At 32.1% G+C, this 23931-nt stretch overlaps 1 protein-coding gene across 6 annotated transcripts in view; it reads left to right on the top strand.

Moving 5' to 3' along the window:
• Nucleotides 1-23931, top strand: part of LOC124356169 (lethal(2) giant larvae protein) — a 76443-nt gene that overhangs the window by 14898 nt on the left and 37614 nt on the right. For all 6 annotated transcript variants that reach the window (XM_046807334.1, XM_046807335.1, XM_046807333.1 and 3 more), the window contains exons 2-12: nucleotides 909-1006; nucleotides 1775-1859; nucleotides 2816-2913; nucleotides 3826-3963; nucleotides 5833-5971; nucleotides 6659-6852; nucleotides 13988-14142; nucleotides 14419-14630; nucleotides 16373-16591; nucleotides 16818-16970; nucleotides 17651-17912. In XM_046807334.1, coding sequence (XP_046663290.1) covers nucleotides 909-1006; nucleotides 1775-1859; nucleotides 2816-2913; nucleotides 3826-3963; nucleotides 5833-5971; nucleotides 6659-6852; nucleotides 13988-14142; nucleotides 14419-14630; nucleotides 16373-16591; nucleotides 16818-16970; nucleotides 17651-17912 — 1753 coding nt within the window. The remainder of the gene's footprint in view (nucleotides 1-908; nucleotides 1007-1774; nucleotides 1860-2815; nucleotides 2914-3825; nucleotides 3964-5832; nucleotides 5972-6658; nucleotides 6853-13987; nucleotides 14143-14418; nucleotides 14631-16372; nucleotides 16592-16817; nucleotides 16971-17650; nucleotides 17913-23931) is intronic.

The raw sequence follows: 23931 nt of genomic DNA, 5'->3' as shown, positions 1-23931 counted from the left end.
ATTTGAAAATGTTTATTGTATATAGGTATATGTAACTCAAATCATTTTAAAAATATCCCTATGGCAACAACATATGAATAGGCCTAGTCCATACATGAAAAAATCTTTGTTAAAAAACATTACCGTTTCTGGTTTTTGATGTATCATGTTTTTATAGTCTTTTATGTTTTATTCGGGTCTGATTGTAGTTTTTTTATGTCTTATAATATTCTATAATTTTTATTTTTTAATACACTATATTTAGATACAAGATACTATCATGTAGTTACCAATTTGTGTTTATGTTTGAGACAATTTTTACAAATATGTGCAATAACAAATTTTATTATAAAAGGTAGATATATAAATAATTCATTTTAATAATTTTTATATAGCGCATGTTATTGATGATATGGCTATTGGAATTTTAAGAAAAGTGAACTTCTTTCCTTTTCCCAGTTTATTAACTTTATAAATTTACTTGTGCATAACTCTTTCTAAACAATTATGATGTCTGATGTATTTCGCACTGTTCATTTTACCAAAATGCTTATCTGATTTTTCAGATATGAACTATATTTTTATTCACTCTCATATTGTTTGAATATGAATAATGTTCAATAATATGGAACTATTCAACATTCTAAACTATTTGTTCTATGACTTTTTATTCCTCCGTTTGCCAGTCATCCTTTTTGCACCTATTTATATTTTTACTTTGCTTACCCCAGCTGATTATGCACAATCAAGCTGTATTTTACTGACATTATGTGGAGTGCAGAAAATTTATATTTTGATTTCTAGTTATTTTATACAATCTTATAATATAAGTGCTATACGTGAATAAATATATGTAAATATAAATATATATCTGCAAACATAAAACTACATATAATACAACAGTACTCATACATGTCTAAATGTTACAGACAGTACAGCATGGATTCCCGAACAAGCCAACCTGCGTTGCCTGGGACCCAGAACTGCGTCTCATGGCTATCGGCACTGCTTCGGGCAGCATTAAAGTGTATCCTTTCACACAAAACACGTACACCTGTACAGATAAAGCAACTTCTGGGCAATTGGTGTGTTGTGTTCGGGATTTGTGTTGTAACATTTGTGTGTAAAAGTGTTGTTTAACTCTTAACACTCATGTCATGAAATGGATTATATCAGTTTATTGTCAGAAGACACAAAAAATAGAGTATAGTACCACATTTGGTTGTACAAAATTATATTCTGTAGTAATACAAAGTTTGATTTGTAAAAATCAGGTTATAAATAGGGATTTTACATCCTTTTTTAAACAAAATAATGGTTTAAGTTGTGAATTAAGTAATACATCTAATAATTATACAAAACTTTAATCATTGTGTATTATTTCATAGATAAAATTTGATTGAAAATTAGTGAAAACTATAACTCAAGGGACTGGAGAATTTATCATTTTTGTCTGTATGTCCGTCTATCCTCATGATATCTCGAGAAGAAACTGACCTATGGATAACGTAGCAATGGTGGGATGGGTTGATTAAATGTGAACATTGAGTTTAGCTCCAGTTCACCTTTTTATATAGTTTATTTCTCAAATACTTACAAATTTACAGAATATGGCCTTGCACTTTATATATGAAATGGCCTTGGCACTCAAGTGTAAGTTAGCTTCTTATTAACTGAGGTAAAATGTTGACTGTATTTATTTAATTATTGGTTTAAAAAAATTAAATTGGTTTAGGACCAATACCAATGAATGTTATTGTAACAGTATTTTTTCCCTTAACTGCTATTTCTGTAGTGTTGGACAGCCAGGGGTGGAGTTCTATGGTCATTTGCCTACTACTGAAACGTCCATCACCCGGCTGCTGTTCATACCTAATGAGGTAAGACAAGTGTTAAGGATTCATATTTTACAAAGGTTAGTCGTCCTCTAAGTAAATGAATCTGTTAAGATTTTCCCCACAAGTTTTTGTACTTATTATCAATTATTGAGAAAAATTAATATCATAGAATTATTAAATTGAAAGGGTTATTCTTAGCCTGTCACATTTTTCTAAGTTTGTGGACTAAAATTAGCATTATACTCCCCACACAAACACACACATGCGCGCGCGCGCGCACACACACACACACACACACACACACACACACACACACACACACACACACACACAACCAACCCACCGTAACATGCAATACTGTACCATACCATACCATACCTTACCATATGTAGTACGATAATGTAACCTGTCCTCCTCTTCTGCTTGTGGAAGTCGTATGAATGAAGCAAAGGCAGTGCTCATGTCATCGTTTCTTACCTTTTTTATTTATATCTTTTATTTTATTAATTTCCATATATGTTGCTGGAAATGTGAAAGATACTAACCATGTACAATGTGAGGATCCCAGCTGAGAGAGCTAGCACCAGTTCAAAAGTCACAGTTCACAGTTGCTTGCATATTACAGTTTTATCTATTTCTGCCTGTGCAATAATTTAGTAAACATAATTTATTATAGAAAAAGATAAGTTCACTTTAACACATTCTTTAATAACAAGTATGGAAGTTGTTTTGCACTGTTGGACAATTTGTCTCTAATTTTTTACATTTTTGTGGTTAATTTTACAAAAACTAAATTTTATAATTCAAATCATTCATTAGCTGCATAAAATTGTGAATACATCTACCTATGTAATTTATAGAAAACTATACAACACGTTTTGAACATAACGGTCTGTTTTGAGAATACGTATATCACAGTTAAATGATTTTGATAAAAAAATAACTGTAGTAGTTACAGCTAATCAAGTTAAATGTTATAAATTATCTTACCCCTACAGGGTCGTCTGGTGTCCTTGAGTGACAACAACACTTTGCACCTGTGGGAGATCAATGATGCCAACATGGAAGAGACAAAAAGTTTGCAGCTGGAGGGAAAGTGAGTAATTTGATTGTACAATCAGGTAAATTCTGATTATCTGGGATAAAATTAAGGTAACAGTAACAACAGTTGACCTAAAACCACAGTATTTTGAAATTTGGTACAATATACTGTTGTAATAATCAATAATTATTTATATTAACCCTTTATGTACTTTCTGGACTGAATGGTGTCATTTTTGGAATACTCATTACTTTTGAATTTTGTTGAGCCATCAGCCATTAACATAACATATTTTATCCCTGGATAATTGATAGTTGACCTAAATTCAGTTTATATACATAAAAAGTTACAAGTGTCTAAGAACGTTTTATGTAAATTGTTTATGTACTTTCTTTACTGCATTTATACCTGAATGTGTCGATTATGGTTGTGCCTAGAAGTAGGAAGGGAAGGGAATTAAAAAGTTGGTTGGAAAGTAACGTCTTGTGAAAAAGTGGACTCATGTATTATTATGATTACAAGGCACATTAAGCTTGATTTAGTCAAGAGGATTGAGATAGTTGCATTATGAACCTATAGTATAGGTTTTAACACTTCTGCTTCTAAGTGGTACAGTGTCTAGTCTTGAGGTGAGCAACATCGTCAGCTTACAAACATTCTGGGAGTAAAAAAATGTCTTAAAACTAGTTTCCTGTACAATTTATTTTAAAGCTATTATTTATTTAGCTAAGGTAGATAGAAACATGTAGTTTATAAAAAATAGGATATCAATAATCAATTCTGTGATTAAACAATACTTCTTTTTTCACCATTTGTTTTTTATCTACTGATAATTTTTCTTTCTTGAATTAGAACACATTAGAAACATTGGACAAATGATTGATGAACGATGTAAAAATCTAAATAATGAACACCACATACAATCTAGACTTATGTGGAATGATTGAGTGTTCCTTCCCCTCACAGGATGAAGAAGATATCCTCTCTATGTCTGGACGGGCAGACACTGTTGCTTGGGACTGAAGGAGGGAACATCTTCTCCCTGAATTTGCCGATGTTCACTTTGTCTGACAATGTCATCTACCAGGACGTGGTAATGCAGAAGTGAGTAGTCAATGATATCTTTATTCTTAAAGTAAATATATTTATATTTCATATGGTGATTTAAATCATAGTCTTTAGTTTATTTATGCCTGTGGAACATGCTTGTACACACCTTGGCTCACTCCTCTTCCATACCTCTGGATTATTTTTAATACTGAAATTATTTATTATTTTCCATTGGATAGTTTAACATACTCTGAATTAATTTGATCCCTGCTCCTTTTAACATTCTGTTAGCTCCTTTTCTCTTGAACTTACACACATAATACTTTTTATTACAATAATAATGTTTATTTTGATCATTTCTAATCAGCAGTTAGGTTTAATGTTCGAGATGGAATTAGTTATGTTTAGTGACAAAACATTTAAGAGTATGTTCAAGGCGTTTAGTTTTGTGTTACTTGAATATATACAGAATAAAAACAGATATTGATTGGAATCAGACTAAAATTTGGCTAGAATCAATATAAAAATAGCTGAAATAAGTGGAATCAAACTGGAATCTAGTTGCAATATAAACTTAATCTAGCTGGAATCAGTCCAGGTTATATAAACATATATATAACTGGAATCAATCTGCAATTTGACTGCAATAAGATTGATTAAACAAAAATCAATGATTTGCAAGAATCCAATGATTGAGATGTTTTCTACTCTTATCTCAATGACTTACATCGTACTCTCAGATCATGTGACAGCATGTTCTACATGGTGAGTCATTGTCATTATGCATTCAGATAGCTGTGTGTCTGTGATATACTGTACACTATCTAGGTGGCTAACATTTCACCGCGAATAAAATGTTTTAATGAAAATTGCAACTGTATTTAATGCAATTGTATCTGATATAGCATCCCATGCATTGAATATATGTACATATGATATTCAATCAAGCCTAACATAAATTATGCAACCCAAAATTTAATTGTTTGTTAATTATATTTGTTACAGTTCCATCTTTCCAGCAATCTATAAAGCCTTCTATAATTACTAATTTTGTAGTCTTCAAAAACTTAAATAAAGAGATGTTTAAACTATATTTGACTGGTCAATTTTCTTGGTGACAGTGCTTCATGTGGTTATGCAGTAGTTGTTAGTCTCCAACCGTAAAACTAGGATATGGTAATAAACAGTGAGCACAGAATATAGTAAACTGGTAATTCCTATTCACAACACATGGAAGTGATCCATCCTCATTCATACATCCCTATGTCAGAATCTCTGTGTATTACTGGCATCTCTTTTAATACACACCATTCCAATAATAGAAAAAGGTATAATCAGAGTTGTGATAATATGTTAATATTTTGTACTATTTTTATACGTCTTTCTAAATTAGTGAAGCCTTACAGTGAGTTAGGCTATGTCTAACATATGACATAATCTTCTTATAAATACAAATGAATCATTTAATATATTACTAAGCACAAAACCATTGGACCTATTTGGTTAATTATTTTTCCAATTACTTTTTGAAATCTAGGAAGGACCTTATAAAGAGAAAAAATGGTACAGTGTCTCGAAATATTCAGAAAAATATTATGATACATAATCCTAATTTAACTGTACCAAACCGTGGTTATTTTTACCTGAAGTTGTGAAAGCAGCTGAAACATTACATTTATAGTTTAGAAAATAATAACACTTCTTATTCCAACCTTTTCTGTAATAACTCGTTAGCACAGAGTTTGTCATATTAAGTATACAGTACTTTATCACTTTGCTATGTACTTATTTACACGTTGCTACTTTATTAATTATTCATACTGTTGTGATTACAACCTAGTTTGTATGATTGTACAGAATGTAGAGATATTGTGACACCAAGTAACAAACGAAAGTAATTATTAGTTGTTGTATTACCTGCAGTGTGCCAGAAGACTACAAGATCAATCCTGGGGCGGTGGAGTGTGTGGCGCCACAGCCAGATCATCCTGGACATATTCTGATCGGATACAACCGAGGCCTCATGGTGCTTTGGAACCGTAACAGCAGCACAGCTGTGCAGGTGAGTGGTCATCAACCTCCAATCCTTCCTTGCTACCCCTTGGACACATTGTGATCTGGTACAATCAAGGCCTCATGGTACTTTGAAACCGTAGCAGGAAGACAGCTGTGTGGGTGAGTAGTCATCAACCTCCAACCCTTCCTTAATACCAACTGGGCACATCGTGTTCAGATACAACTGAGGCCTCATGGTCATCAGGAACCTAAGTAGCAGGACAGCTGTGCAGGTGAGTGGTCATTATCAACCTCTAATTCTTCCTTGATACCCAACAATCATAGCATGCAATACAATTACTTAATATTCCTACCATTGGTGTAAATTAAGGATTTATTGTAATTTGTTTTATCATTAGTTAGTTTGTTGTATTTGTTTGTTAGTTGTCATTAGTTAGTTTGTTGTATTTGTCATTTTATATCATTAGTTTAATATACAGATAATTAAAACCAAATAGTACACCTACTTTAAAAAATTGTTTTTAACTAGTGTAGAATCTTGTATATTTTAACTGCAAATATTTTTCAACTGGAATTAGTGTAAGTATTGTTACAGTATTGAACTGTAAAACATGGAAGATACAATACTATACATGGAGAAGATTGGTAAATATTTCTTAACATTGGGAAAAAGTTTTTCTTTGAAATTTGTTATGGAGAGATTTTCATCAGTGTTGTTGGTGCCCCTGCTCAGACGTACGTGTGGAGTCAGCAGCTAGAGAGTGTCTGCTGGAATGCTGGAGGACTCAGCTTCATGTCTGCTCACAATGATGGAAGTCACACAACATGGGACGTGACCAGTGGGGAGCCCAGAGGCGAGCCAACCACTCCTTACGGCCCCTTCCCTTGCAAAGCCATCACCAAACTGGTCTGGGCTCAGTCACAGGGGTGAGTCATCATGTGTTAGTTTATAAACTTATTTATTAGTACTGCTGGTTTTAGTGAAAGAATGGGAATTTGCAGCAAAAAGTCTGTTCCTCAGTCCTAACTTGATGTAATCTGCAGCAAGTGCTGGTTTTGCTTCAATCACACTGATTTATTCTGCATCAAAGCTAATATGACCTACAAATTTAATGTTTATAATGAATAACAATAATTTAAAATTAATTTGTGTATCTTTGATTTTGTTGTTTCCTTTAATACGAATTCTTTTAGGTCTAACAGAATTTCTGTTAATTAAACTTGAAAAATAGAAAAGAATCTTCCCAATCAGTCATTCATTTGATCAATTTATACCTTTTTGAACAATAACGAATTTTAGGTACTGCTATAACAAAAAGCAACACCTCACTATGCCCAGTTTGGATGTGCTTTACTATCTATTTTAATTCCACTGAAAGATTTTCTAAACTTATTGTAAGTAAACTTTCTAAAACAGAATTAGTATAAATCTATTAGTTGTCTATTATGTACATGGAACCTTTTGTTCAGCCTGTAGGCTGAACGGATAAACTGATTTGAATCTGAATTTTAATGTTCATACCACAAAGATATGACATCCGTGTTAACACATTTTAAGATTTTGTAATTTCTTGAGCATTGTACTTGAATTTCTTCACTTCAAATGGATTATTTATCAACCTTTAACTTGTGCTTATTTGAGGAGTGTTGAGCTCAATTTTTTGGCAATATGTAATACTTCATGCCCTCAACTTCATGGTTTGTAGACAGTAATCATACTAGCACTGACATAGTGTAACAAATTTAACTTTGTATATTAATTTTTGTGGAATATATTTCTAAAAACTGATTGTTAATAAATTTTACCATTTGTAACAACTACACGAATGCTGTTTTGTCTTTGTTTCAATTGAATAGACTTTAAATTAATGTACATAATATGGAAACTTTAAGATCAAATCATACTTGCAATACTAGTTTAGAGATGGATCGGGGATTACGACTTACAAATGTTTAAAAATAAAACTCTTTGCAAGGAAACTAAATTCCTGCTGCTAGAAATCTGACAAACGGGAGATGTCATATTCAGACTAAAATTTAAATTTTTTACCAGATGCACCAATTTATAGTTATAATAACCTCAACCAGCTCAATAATTTGTAACACCTTAGGCTATCTATCTATGTAATGTAATCAGTGGTGGACTTCTCACTAGACATGAGCGTAGGGGCACAGCCTTTGAGGGGTGTCAGCCAGCTGGAGATATTTTTTTGCTGGTAAATTTTAGTACACTAGTAAGTTGAATCGGTTTATGTTAAATACCATTGTGTTAAATACCATTATGTTAAATACCATATTAAATACCATACCATGTTGAAATGGTAAAAGTAAATTTTTTCTTAAATTGAGTTTTATTTAATTTAATGTTGTCATTGATGATGAAAGTTTTAGAATCACACCTCTTCAACATGAATGATTGTCGAGGATACTCCTATGACAATGCAAATACTATGTTTGGGATTTGTTCTGGCCTACAAGCTTGTATTAAATTAACCGCAAAGCTCTTTATGCTCCTGTATGATCCCATTCGCTGAACTAAGTGGACATATGCTGCAAGCTGTTGGCAGGAGGCATGTATATTTTTTTTAATGAAAGAAACATATACTGGGTATTTGCAAAGTCCCGGGACGGTTAAATTTTTGATAAGATTTAAGATATAGCCACAAAATTTGGTACAAAGTAACGAGACATAAAAATCTAATTTATAACATATTCAGTGACCCACTACATCCTCAGGTACGACCCACAAAGTTAGTATGAGTCAGAAGAAAATTTTAAATGTAAGTTACGTTGATATGCACATTGAATTATAGGTCTTTATTAGGAGAGTAAAATTTTGCAAACCCAAGGTTGAGCTGGAAATGGGAGCCGTTCAAAGATGGCTTGAATTTGCAATTATTAAGTCAGTGTAATCAAGTTCATGGTAATTTGATTAATTTATTCACAGGCAAAACAAGAATAATAATTGATGATTGCTGCATACCATTACAAAAGCATAATTTAAGGATGAAATGCCAATGATTCAAGGATTAGAAGATTACTACTTACAGAAAGTCTTTTCGCAAAAAATGCTTGAAGTGTCCCGCTGCTTTTGTTTGACAATGAGCCAATCGGTGATAAAAGGCCTGTATAGCATGTTTTAGTCTTGTACCATCACAATCCAAACAATTAGTGTTTTCCAAGATTCTGTTCCTCAATTCTTTCAGATCCTACGGTTTACTCCTATACACCCAATCTTTCAGATAATCCCAGAAAAAAGAAGTACAAAGGGGATAAATCTGGAGAATGAATGAGTCATTCAATTACACCTCTCCTCCCAATCCATCTTTGGGGAAACATAACTTCATCAAACTCGGTTTTGTTCTGTGTAGCTGTCCAACCCTTAAAATGAAAATATTTAATGACCTCACAAAATTAGTTTTTCTCCATCCTAAACTAACTACGCAGTCAGCTGGCTGCCAATAATCAACTAAAACAACTGCCATTCAAAACTTGGTGTAATATCTGTGAAAATATCAGGCACCAACAACAGTGCAGGTTCCAAAAATGTTCTGCTCTTTTATACAAATTTACCAGATTTATCAATCTGCCCTCTTGTGTGTGTGTGTGTGTGTGTGTGTGTGTGTGTGCGCGCGCGCGTGTGTGTGTGTGTGTGCGTGCGTGCGTGCGTGCATGTGTGTGTATATATATATATTTCTCCCATATATATAATTTCTTAACTGGTTCTACAAACCGTTGGGAGAAATTAATGCAGCATCAGGTACATAAAGGTAAAACTGTAAGAGTTTATCTGATAAAAGGTGATATGCCCTGAAGATATTTGCAGAAGCTTTTGTGAAAGGAGGAAAACTATAATTGAAATACATATTTATCAGAAAAACCCATATGAAAAACCTCCATAAGAAATGAAGCTTCTGGTATTGTTAATGGCATGTACAGACTGGAACCTGCATTTATGTTGGGGATTTGGTCAGATGTCATAGAAATGTTTGGACACGTAAGCGAAACTCATCAAAATATTGGTATGTCTATTGAAAGAGTAAATCGACTATGATTTTCTTGCAGAATATGTGGAACTCTCTCTCCATGATATGTTTGATGTATATGAAGAGATGGCAATAGATCAATGTCAATAATGTGAGAGAGATTATGACATATCTTTTAACCGTTTGCTCAAGAGAAAACGTCGTCCAAATGAAGGGAAAGGAGATGAATTTGTCCTTATAGGGAGAGACGAGTGGAACATTTTATGTTGTTGAATAACAGACTTAAAAGTTAACTACTAAAAAGAAAAGAAGCATATTCTGTAATAGCTGATAGATTTTGAGACATAAGTCATTGTAAAACATGTAGCAACACTTCTGAATCTTTAACAGTGATCTGAAGTCACCATTTGGAAGTGAGTGTGTGCATTTTTTGAAATTGGCCAAATGCAATAATATCACATGCACACCTCTTTCTATGAGCAAGTTCCTCAGAGAAGAGAACTTGAAGGACACATTTCCTAATTTAGATGTAGCCTTAAGAATGTTCGTGTATTGCTGCGTACTCCCCAGAAAGATCGTTTTCGTTGATTAATAAAATTGTCTATCTTCGTGCTAAAAGAAGAAATATTGAATTTTCGTGTAACTCTGAATATTGAAGCTGATATCTGTAGTGGCAAAGTGTGTGAACTTGAATAATTGATAGAGAATTTTTATGTTAATGCTGTACATAAACGTAATATAAGATTACATTTCTATTAGTAACACTTAGCTACCAGTTTTTTCTCGTAATATAAATATTAAACACTGTATTCTTAAAAAAGTGCTCAAAAATTTGTATACTAATTTTTTCATTCAAAATGAGAAATATCTGAATTTATTTTGTTTGTATTACTTATGTTACTCTGAAATTTGAATGTGATGAGCGGACAGTTATGTATGTATTTAAAACATACTAAATAAAACTATGCTACATAATAGAGTAAATATAATGTCTTATTATTATTGTACTTGTTTTTATATTACACTAGCACAAACTCACAGCTTCGGCCGTAATAGCTATGCAACATTCTGTGTATTTGATTGAATAGCTCCCAATGTTTCAGTAACACATGAACTTTTTATAACAATTTAGAAGAAGTTGAAGTTAATAGGTTTCTTAGTGGAAATACTAATAATGTAATACGATAAGGTTTTTTGATATTTTTGAAATTCAATTACCCATTTTTTAGTGTTCATGATTAAGAGAACCAGAGGTTAACGAAATTGTGAGTAATTCTTATTCCAGGTTTTGCACTTATAATTCAAATTTATTACATTTTCAATGCAAATTTGGAGTTTGCTATTTTGCCCCGAGAAACATTATATATATATACCTACATATAATTTTGTAATGAGGCTGGATTAAAAAAAGTACAGTTTCTTAATTGTATGGATGTAAATATTGTTAATGAAAATTTCAAACAAAGATAAATTTCAGTAATACTTACCTAATGACAGTTGTTATTCATATGTAATAAAGATAATTCATGATACAGTAAAGTACATGTTCTTGCTTCCCAATCCATGTTTGCTCTATCATACTATTTCCTCAGTCCAGTCTAGGTGATACAAATTTCATTTAGTGATTTGTGTATTGTTTTATAATTCCACTATTGTTTTATATTGTTTTAGTGACCAGTGGGGCGTAGCCCGGAGGGATTTTTGAAATAACAATAGACCTATATTCATCCCAGGGACCATATAAGAATGTCCATGTAAAATTTCATTACAGTCAGTTGAGTAGTTTACACGTGAAAGAAAAACACACAAACAAAGGCACGTTCGCATGTATAATATAATATTAGGATGTATCGAGAAGATATATTAATAACGTTAATTATTATAAAATTATATTATAACATCTTAAAACATAATAAATAGAAGGTGACTTTAAATTTAGTCATGAACTAAATCACGCCCAGTAATTAATCTAGACATATTTGTAATGAAAAGGCATAAAAATATGTGTGTATAACGGAAAATTCTTAAAAGTCTTATATTACATTGGGACGTTTCCTTTAAATCGTGGAACATGAAGGGGAGGGTGGCCAATTGTGCCTCGGTATGGCGCCATAGGAAAGTCTGCCACTGAATGTAATCACTACATTTTAAGTATGGACAAATCTTCAACATGCATTGTGGTTTATGTTATTTTGGCTCATTCTTGTAACATGTTACAGTTATGATTGAAGAAGGTTGATTGAGTGATTGATAAACAGATTTCAAACAAAGATAATAATATACTCGCACTGACAGTGTACATACAGTAGTGTAACTTTAGTACATAGTGTAAGTAGTAATGTAGGGCATTTTAGAAGAGTTATTTATTCCTTCCTAACTTCTAAACAAATCGTATAAGGTAATTTTATTTTTTGTTTATTCTTGTTTACTTAATATTCTTAATTCTCAATACCACAGCTTTTTTTACTCCTTATATTATTATTATTATCACCATCATCAATCGATTCTGATCCCAATATTTTCAAAGTATTTTATTACAAAATAATAATTGAAATTAACAGAAATGCTTAAAATATGCTTGGTAAGTTACAGTTTTATAATATCTTACACAATTAACGATATGTCGAAGCTGAATCTCAAATCTATATATTTGAAATAAGTCTTTTGTACAGACAATAACTAATCGGCAGTACGCAAATTACTAAAACATGATTCTGTCTTATTTTGTATATGAAAACACATAGATAGATAACTAAATTAGCAAATTATTGTAGTTCTGTAAATAATATTTTGCTTGCAGTTGCAATTTCCAATGTCTATCTATGTTTGTGCATCACCACTCGTCTGTTGCGTCTATGCACGGATGACCACTTCTTAATGGTAAAGAGACATTCGCTAATTTTGTTTTATCTTGTAATTTGTGTAGTTGTAATAATATATCCTCTATAAGAATATATGTTTATTTATTAGAAGGTTTAATCATGGGGAAGGGTGGTTTAAAATCTTTGGCTGGCCACTCCTTCTGACGAGATAGGTTTTAATGGTAACAAAACAAAACAATTTAATGTATTATATTCTTAGTTACTATTTACGATTAGAGGGCAAAAAACTAGGTATTAAAACGAGTATTTACATAGGATGAATAGAGCAGGATTACCCTTAGCAAACTTGTATATTCCTCTTTTTTCAAATAAAATAAAATAATAATTGCCGTTGATCACATTTTGTATATATCAAATAGGCTTTGTAAAAATATAAAAACAATAATACAATACATTGTCATAAATAACTTAAATTATGCAATAATATCATATTAAAGCTTTGCATAAGTCAATATAGAATCATCTCAGAATTCTATATTACCAACTTACCAATTCACCAGCTTACTTTTAAGCACAGTAAGAGATTATTTAACATGAATCATTGAAGAAAAATGGGCCAAGTACTGCGCCTTGTAGCACTCCATAGTAACTCTTTTCACAACCGAACTTTGACCTTGAATTTAAACACACTCCTTTCTATTAGTCTTGAATAAGAACTAATAAGTTTACATAATTGTTTTGATATTCTAAAAAAATGAAGTATATTCAGAATAATAAAAAAATGGGCGCTATTTAAACATTATATATCCTACATATAAAAATTAACTGTTTTGATTTCAGGGAGGAGATGTTGTATGCTGGTGGCATGCTATGCGATAGCTTTAGTGACAGACACACCATCACTGCACAACAGGGCAAGAAACATGTGGTCTTTGACTTCACCCCTTATACATAAACATTGACTGTTTTGATTTCAGGGAGGAGTTGGTGTTGTATGCTGGTGGGATGCCATGTGCTGGCTTTAGTGACAGACACCATCACTGCACAACAGGGCAAGAAAAATGTGGTCTTTGACTTCGTCTCCTACTTAAAAACATTGACGGTTTTGATTTCAGGGAGGAGTTGCTATTGTATGCTGGTGGCTTGCCATGCGCTAACTTTAGTGACAGACACACCATCACTGCACAACAGGGCAAAAAAATGTGGTCTTTTATTTCACCTCCTTTATATAAACATTGACTGTTTTGATTTCAGGGAGGAGTTGCTGCTGTATGCTGGTGGAATGCCACGTGCTAGCTTTAGTGACAGACACACCATCACTGCACAACAGGGCAAGAAACATGTGGTCTTTGATTTTACCTCCAGAGTCATTGATTTCTTTACCATTGAGGCACAGGGGGACAGGAAAGGTAAAGTGTTACAGTATTTCATTTTCAACAGTATCGATGAAAAAAAAAAAAAAAAATGCTTTCTCATACTTAATAGTTAAATTGAAGTAACTAGTACTTTTTTTATAAAATATAAAAACTGAAACATATTTTCTAAGCAATCAAATTATAAATTGTTTCTAGATTTATCCCTTTCGGGAGTATTGACTTTCTGGAACATTGTTACACGTTTCAATACTACATGTACTCTACTTAGCAACAATGCCAGGAACTGATTTGTAACTGCTGATATTTCAGATGTAACCACCCTGATAGTATTGTTGGAAGAGGAGCTGGTGGCAGTAGATCTAACATCTGACAGTTGGAATCCTCTGCAGCAACACTATCTTGTGTCTCTACACGCGAGTGCTGTCACTTGCTCTACCTATGTCAGTGACGTGAGTCAGGCTGTTTACGATCAGATTGTAGCTGCTGGGAAACAACAGAGTCAAGGAATCTTCTCTGATGCAGTAAGATAATTCTATACAAATAATTTTATCCTTTATATTACATACAGCATCAAAATACACGCACATGTTTGCTAACATGTTAAATTTTCCCCAAATATATAGACCAGGTAGCACATTTATGATTTTTCCTCCACAGACCTTTTTATCAAACACACATTTATGTATGTGTCTAATGAACTTTTGTGTCAACTGAATAATAGTGGTTTGTGCCAACAGAACACTAAGGAGTTAATGCACATGATGTACTGGCGCACAAGACTCAGTGAATATATAAAACATAAAGAGAGGCAGATCAGTTTTTACTAGATTCAAAAAAAGAGTGTCCAAACTTAGAGTGGTCTTAACTAGACACATTTGCCAGTACTCAAAATACCTTTTGCAAAATCCAAATGAGCGTCAGTGATCCACTCGGTTACGACATAGTTCAATGTATACTTAAAAAATTCTAAATCTCTTATATAACTACTGTAGTGTTCCTCCAATGACACTCACTCAGTATATCATTATTTAACATTTCAAAATCATTTGTGGTTGACCAGGGTTTACGTCATGGTTTTGAGAGAATTAATGCTGATAATTTCCCCAAAGTTTTAGCTATTAAGTATTCAGCATCTTAAACCAATGAAGTTTCTTTGCTTCAATTACGTCATACCAGATCATTGGATTTTTCTTTTAAAATTGATCCAATATATTTCAGTTAATGTTTAAACTTTAACATTTCAATAATATTGTGTTCTACGGGCTGATGGTGTTAAGGTAATTAGAATAAGGCCCTTACTGATCTTATTTTACTTCACTCTTTTCAGTACCTCATCTGATAGGTGAGATTGTGCAATAAAAGATGGAAAGGAAGTATTCAAATTCAAATGGTTTCTATTGTCAGAGAAAAATTGTCAGAAAATTTTGTTAAAAAAAAGCTGTTAATTCCTGGTGATTTTTGAGGTAAATAATACACTGGCACAGGGGAAGGGTAAATATTTTTCATAATCCTGTAACAAACAAACAAAGTGAAAAATAAAGCATTTTGGAGGGTATTTTGATAATGTATTGGATCAGAAGAACCACCCTCAAAAGTATGTAACAAGAGCTACTACAGAAACACATTCTCTGTGTATATTGTATCATTTTTGACTCATAACATCAGCTAAACTCTAATATGTATATACAAAATATCAACACATATTTATAATATTTGTTCTTCAGGAGATAAAGAAAACTACTAAAATTCATCACTTGAAAACTTTTCATTCATTGGTTATTTTTATTAACGGAATGCAGTCAATTGTACTGTATTTTCCAAACAACATGACCAAGAAAACAATTTAACTCCTATATATAATTTTTTAATCTTATATAAAGTTTGCATTTTGTTCATACTTGTTATTAGTGTTTAGCTGATCATAAGTAAATTTTAGTTAATGGAAATTGTAAATCTATCCACAAAAAAGGGATCACATGAAAATAAGGGTTAAATTTTGTAATCAGCTGATTTCAAAGATTTTGTTTTATTAACGGTTAATTGTTAAATATTTATGTTTTTATCTATTTAAAGAATATTATTGAATCAAACCAACAGTTTTTTGTTTCATTGCATTTTTAGTATCACTTTCCATGTTATGTAATAAATTCTCAACTTTAATAAACAGTGTACCCTCCTAATATAATGTGAATGAATTGTACTGCTTGTTACCGAGTAAGTATCAAGTAGTTTGTCATGACTTTAAACATATATTTTGTCCCAGCCATGGCCGATCGATGGTGGGACAGTGAGAGATGTCCCTCGTGCAAATACAGACCTTTTGCTGACGGGACATGAGGATGGCAGTGTGCGTGTATGGCGAGGTGGACAGGTAGCTCTCTCACCCCTCTACAAGTTTGTATCGTCTTCTGTGCTCTGTGCGGACGACGAACCCCCACCGCCTGCCGAGGAAGAGGAGGATGAGTGGCCACCGTTCCGAAAGGTAACAACAAGTCTGCATGATTCTGTATAGATATTAGATAGTACAACTGTTAGAAGATATATTAAAAGATTGCCTGGTATTTTGTTTTGTCTAAATAACCATTTAACCTTTCTTTGTCTCCATTTCTAATATTTATGTTATTCCTATTGTATTTATTTTTTCCCAAAAATTTAAATTTAATTACTAAAAATATGTTTTACTTATAAAAAATTTTTTATTATGACAGGTGGGTTCATTTGACCCATACTCGGATGATCCAAGATTGGCTGTGAAGAAAATCTGCCTATGCCCAGAAACAGGAGTGTTGGTGGTTGCTGGGACTGCAGGGCATGTTCTTACGGCTAGGTTCTCGGATACTGCTCGTACCAGGCAGATAAAGGTGAGCGGGATATATGATAATTCCAGTGCATTGTGGTACAGTAAAAGTAGTTTTCTCCTCAATTATGAGGACTATTCTGAAAGATCCAATACTGTCCGGCGTGTGGAGAAATGGAATTAGTTATTACAGGTACTATCAACCATCCTATCGTTAATGTCTTTACTATTTAGATCCCTAGTAATTTTCGCTTCTGTTAATGTTACAGGCAGTTAAAAAATTTGTAAGTCGACTTTGTGGTGTAAAATTTGTGGTGTGAGAACTTCTAAGATTCTTCTATTCTAATAATATATGCCAAATATGAGCACAAATAAGTGAGTGCAATTCATTGTTTTATTAATAGATTCACTGATTAATAATAATTGTGTAGTCTGTAATTACTAGTAATATTTACTACATTGAAATAAAGACATTCTGATACTATAAATTTTAAAGATTTAATACATTTTAGTAATTATCAGAATTCAATTTTATAAATATGGGTTTCGATTTAAATTAAAAATTCATTAAATTGTGAAAATTCAATGATTTTATCTAAAAAACATTAGTGCAATAATTTCAATTTGATATTAAGAATCTGTAGTTACTCAAAAGATTTGTGTTAATTTCTTTTTCAAATTAAATTTTTCTATATAGTACTGTAAGTTGAAAGAAAGAGCATGAACTGTGGAATGTTGGGACAGGTAACCTCACTGAACATTGTGAGTGATCGGGACAAGTTCGTGTGGAAGGGACATGAAAAACTGGGCGTGAAGGAGAGTTGCTCTTGTCCAGTTGGCTACCAGGTGGAGTCGGTACTTCAGCTTCACCCTCCAGCTGCAGTGACAGCACTGGCACTCCATGCTGGCTGGCAGCTAGTAGCGGCTGGAACTGCACATGGTCTGGCACTCTACGACTATCAGCGTCACGTGCCGGTCACATTCAAATGTACACTGAATCCAAACGGTTAGTAATCAATCAATCATCTTTATTCATATTTGCACAGTAAATACAAGAATAGTGTCATATTTTATCTTATTTCTATATATTATTATTTTTTCTTAGTAGTACACTATTACTACAATACAGAATTTTAAACACCTTAAAGACAGAACAATGCAGTTACACACTCATGTATACTTAATTAAAATTTTTTATTACCACCAAACTAACATATTTTATTGCTGATATTTTAATTGTTGTGAGAAATAAACTCTTCTATAGAGTAAAAGCAGCGTGTGCTAAACATTTTTTCATCAAATTTAAAAAGGTATTAGGGTTTTGCTATTTTTTTATGATTTGGGATATTCAAAAAATTTATTTCCTTTAAAAGTGGGGTTTTTTCAAAAAATAATAATTTATGAGGTTCAACCAATCTATGTGACCTAGTGTTATATCTATGGGATGTATTACCTATTGCAATCCTTTTATTGAGAAATACAAATTTAACTGACTCGTAAATGTACAAACTGTAAAGTGTAAATATATTAAGTTCTGAAAATACATGTTTAACAGAGTCTGTTTGCTTCAAATTAAACACGATTCTCAGTGCCCTTTTTTGTTGCATTAAAAGTTGGTCCATATTTCTTTTTGTTGTTGATCCATAAATGCAAATTCCATAGGAATTATGTGAATGGATTAAAGCATAATATAAATTTTTTAAAGTTTCAATATTACATGAATGGGCTAGTCTCCTTAAAGCGTAAAGACCACTAGACGTTTTACGAATTACAAGATTAACATGTTCATCCCAGGCTAAGTTTTCGTCTATAGTCAAGCCTAGAAATTTTGTTTCCTCCACCTGCTCCAATATTTCATTGTCCACAAATATTGTAGGAAAGATTTTATTCCTTGCTTGTTTCGTTGAAAAGGAAACAAAACTAGATTTAGATGAGTTTAAAAGAAGGTTTTTACTGTTTAAAAAGTCTTTTATTAATGATAGGCCAATGTACGATGAAAATTCAACTAATTCTTCAGTTTCTGCATTTACGATTACGTTAGTATCATCTGCATAAAGACAGACCTTATTGTTGATATCCCGTACTACTCCAGGTAAACCTTTTAGGTACCACAGGAATAATAAAGGACCTAAAATCGATCCCTGTGGGACTCCATATTGTACTTTTAAAAGGTGAGAGGAATATTTTTCTTTATACTTAATTTTTTTACTATCCAAGAAATGGTCTATTTCAACATATTGTTTTCTTTGTGATAGATATGATTTGAACCAAGTTAACTCAGTGTTCTCCACTCCTAGATTTTGAAGCACATCCACTAACTTATTATGTTCTACGCTATCAAAGGCTCTTAACAAATCTAAGAAGATTCCAATTACTTTTTCACCTTTATCGACAGATTCAATAATCGACTCTATAAACTCAACACTGGCTGTTATAGTAGATTTGTTGGACCTAAAACCATATTGTTCTTTGTCAAGTATCTTATTAGACTCTAGGTATTTATAAAATTGATTAAAAACTACTTTTTCTAAAATTTTTGAAAATACAGGAAGTAAAGATACAGGTCGGTAACACTTGACATCTTCCAAATTACCCTTTTTAAAAATAGGAATAACACGAGCTAATTTAAATTTTTCAGGAAATACTCCTGAAATTAGAGAATGATTAATTATATGGGTCAGCGGAGTGTTGATAAAAGGCAAGGCTACCTTAATGATCGTAATAGGGATTGTCATCATTTCCTGTTGAGTATTTGTTTTCAAAAGAATTTACTATTTTTTCAATTTCGTTTTCTGTTGCCATTTCAAATTGAAATTTTGTGTCCACTGGAGGGACATTAGACAAATTCAAATTTGTAGAATATTCTGTTATTTCTGGTAACACCAAGTCTTTGACTGCATTAACAAAAAACTCATTAAAAGTATCACATATAGCAATTGGGTCTGTTATGTAATTCTCTTGATAAAATAATTTAATATTTGCATTACATTTTGGCTGTTTACCTGCTTCCATGTTAACTAATTTCCATGTGGTTTTAATCTTATTTTTGGAATTGACAATTTTTTCCTCAAAGTAGTATTTTTTACTATTAGCTATATTACTTTTTAGCTCTCTTTTTTATGTTTGATTAATAATTTTAAGTTGTTATCCTTAAACCTTCTAAATTGAGATTCCAATTCTATAATTTCTTTCTGTTTTATAATTAATTCCTCATCAATCCATTCTTTTGTTTTACATAGGTTTTCTGTTACATACCGTTTAGGAAAATCTATATCAAAATAATGTTTAAAAATACTGTACAAACTATCATATTTTAGATCAACAGTAGATTGGTAGACCTCAGACCAAGATTCTGAGCTTAGATGTCTGCAAAAAATGTCTATGTTACTATTTTCAAATTTTCTTACTTCTTTCCTAGTTAAATTTGTGCTATCAGAAACTGCATTCATCAAATTCATTAGTTGACCATCATGATCCGAAATTTGAGTAATTACTCCATTTACATGAAAATTGTTTGGTTCTATATTAGTAATAAAGTTGTCAATTGCAGTCTTAGAGTGGTCTGTTACTCGGGTGTAAAAGTTAACCATATACTTCATACCATATATAGACAAAATATTTACAAATCTGTTATAAGTATCATTTTTTATCAGAACATCTATATTAAAGTCTCCCGCAATTACAATTTGTTTAAATTTTGTGCACAAAACATCTAACAATATTTCTAAATTGTGAAGAAATTGGTCCAGATTTGAGTAGTTTGAAGATCTGTAAATACATCCTAATATAAATGAAAAACTACCTGTTGTTAGAGATGTAGCCTCTAAAAGTGTTTTAAAATAATAACATAATATTAATAAACTTTTATCACTTTTATACTTTTATTTTACGTACAATGTACATTTCGGAATCATTGATTCATCTTCAGGTACAAATAAGGTTAAGTTTTTAACCTTATTTGTACCTGAAGATGGAATCAATGATTCCGAAATGTACATTGTACGTAAAATAAAAGTATAAAAGTGATAAAAGTTTATTAATATTATACCTGTTGTTATTTCTGCTAGACAATACTCAAACTCTTTTTCTATTAATAATGACTGAATGGAAGGCATTTCAACACTCAATCTATATTTTTATGAGCTAAAATTATAACACCTCCACCTCGACCCGATTCCCTTGAAAAACAAGACGCTGTTACATAGTTTGAAATTTGTAGCAAATCCAATTCTTCTACTGTCATTTTATGTTCGCTAAGTGCAATTAAATCCGGTTTTGATTCTTTAAGGAAAATTTCAAGTAAATCTAAGCGAGATGGAAGACGTTACATTGTGATGTAAAATTGATATTGTATTTTTGACTATGTTATTGGAGGAAACAGGAAATGTACTGGGAATGTGATACTTGGATGATCAATTGGTTTGATTAGTTATCTTTGTAAGGAATCCTTCATCTAAATCCTTTAAATTGATTGTCATCTGCACTAGTTTTATCCTGAGTAGAAGTTTATTGAAAATACAGGGTGGTCACTGGTTAGGAATTTCTGAATAATCGGAATTTATGCTTGAACTTTTTTGCCTGGATAAAACTGGAATTACGCTTCAATTTCCCAAAATAGTAGAAAGGTGCTTGAATTTTCGTGTATACTAAGATTATCTTGTGATACAATTTTGCCAAGGTAACTTCATAATCAACCAAAGTAAAAATATATTGTGATTTTATTAATAAAATGTGACTTAAAATTCGTATATTTTATGTCAGCGCATCTGAGCGTGTTTATTTATAGATTATAGCTGATCAGCGGTACAAAAATTACCAATAGCTAAACTGTGTTATTGTACATTGTGTGTGAAGAAATACAGATGGATAAAATAATTACTGTACTTGTATAAATATTATTTTGCGTACAGTTCATATATTTCTTATTTATGTTCGTTGATTACTGTGTTTATTTTGGATTACAACCAATTGGCAACACGTAAATTACTGATCACTAAAATACATTTTTGACATACTTTGTGTACACAGATGTGCAGAAGGGTAATGTAATTAACAACCTATTGCAGTTTTGTTAGTAATATTTTGATTGCTGTTCATATTTTCTATATTTGTGTTTGTGCATTCCTGTGAATCTGTTTTGTTTATTCCCGGAGGATAACTAGTAGGTAGTATGCAGGTTACTAATAGTTAACCCATTGCGGATCGTATTGTTTTGGCGCACGGGCACGAATTAATTTAAGGTCAGCGGCCGCACGAACATCAATGGTGCGCCACATCGTATCGCTCGCTATTGTATACTAGAAAATTCAGCTGTGAAGGTATTCGTTCAGATGGAACATGGGCCTGCTGGGGTATCTGTGATGTAGGAACGATAACACGTGAGCAAGATTCCGGGGTGGCAGGGATGATGTCTGAATCATAGTCTAAATAAAGCGGCTCGGGCGAAGCGATTACAACATCCGGGCCATTATCTAAACTAAACCCGCCAACATGTACGTCTGCATCATTTAGTTCTGTGTCACTAACCTCAAAAGTATTATAATAGCAACTGAGGAAAACACCCAATCATCCAATCAGAAGCGCTAAAAAGCAGAAAGTAAACTCATATGAATGATTTTTCAACTTCGACATATAACTGCGCTCTGTAAGATATTTATAAAACTTTTGAAAACTCTAAACGTAGAGCGTTGTTAAACCTTCTTAGTTGACAAGTGAAGATGATCACCCGATCTATCAGACATTAATAGAACTATTTGGAGGAAAACTTAAAATCAGACCGCTTTTGCGACCTGAGCTCGTCATCGGCCACTGCGTGACGAGCCCAGCTCGTCAGTGATCCGCAATGGGTTAAAATGTCCTATTTTAGCAGTTTGTGTATAAAAATCATATATAGATAAAATAATTACTGTAGTTTTATAAATATTAATTTGATCACAGTTAGTATATATTTTATTCATGTTCATGACGATCTGCTAGTCGGTGTGTAGATTCACGGATGACAGCATACAAATCACTGATTACTAAAATGCGTTTTGACATGCTTTGTGTCCATAAAGCTTAGAGATAACCTAATGAATTAGATTTGACCATCACTAATACAATTTTTCTGCAAAAGTCAAATGAAGCGATAAATTTTACGTCGTTCAACTGAACTACATTCAGAAAACTTACATTCTCGAGGTTTTGGTATCTGGATCATATTGCCATTATATATTTGCACTGTAAAGGCAAACTATAAGATATATAGAAAATATATTGATAACCGTATGCTAATAATATTTTTCATACACTCAATAATAAAAGATGCTTTTGAATGTATGTTTAAATTATTTTGAACCATCCTTGTTCGCAGATAATAGATACAAATTTTGGTTTGGTTCTTAACTCCATTAACTATCATGACCTTATTCTGTAGTTAATGATTTCCCTACTTAAATAAATAACATTTTTCTATATTTCTTACTACCTTATGTAAATTATTGAACATATATGTAATAGATGGAACATGTCTATTATACTCACTATACTTAAGAGTTAGGATACGGTATGTTAAGTGTTTGTTTATTTGTAGCAAGAATTCTTGTTATTTTGTAACACGTGTTTAGAATTTAGAAGTCTAAAGGAGTACTTTCTTTTTGTCTATAAAAATAATAAATAAGTGATACATTATTATTTAAAAATCACCATACAGAGTAAACTAATTAACACAGTAACATACTACTGCCGTTTGCATTAAGGTGCAAACATATATTTTCTGTTTTCTAAGTATCCCAAAGAAAAACATACTTAATAATTTAATCACGGATAGAATATTCAAAATATCTCGATAACAATATTATTGTAATAAGGCATATTTAAAAAATGTAACAGCTACTTCTTTATGATGAGAAGGAAGAGTGAAGAGAATGCTGCAGTTATGTGAACGCTGTAATTTATGGTCTAACCACCTCCTTGAGATCTGGTTTTGCCCATAGGTCATAAAAAATAAAATTATAATATATTTTCATTCTTAGATATAGTAGACT

Source organism: Homalodisca vitripennis, chromosome 2 (genome assembly GCF_021130785.1).
Source record: "Homalodisca vitripennis isolate AUS2020 chromosome 2, UT_GWSS_2.1, whole genome shotgun sequence".
NCBI lineage: Eukaryota > Metazoa > Arthropoda > Insecta > Hemiptera > Cicadellidae > Homalodisca > Homalodisca vitripennis.
The sequence above is the reverse complement of the archived record's forward strand: the minus strand, read 5'-3'. Positions and strand labels throughout refer to the sequence as shown.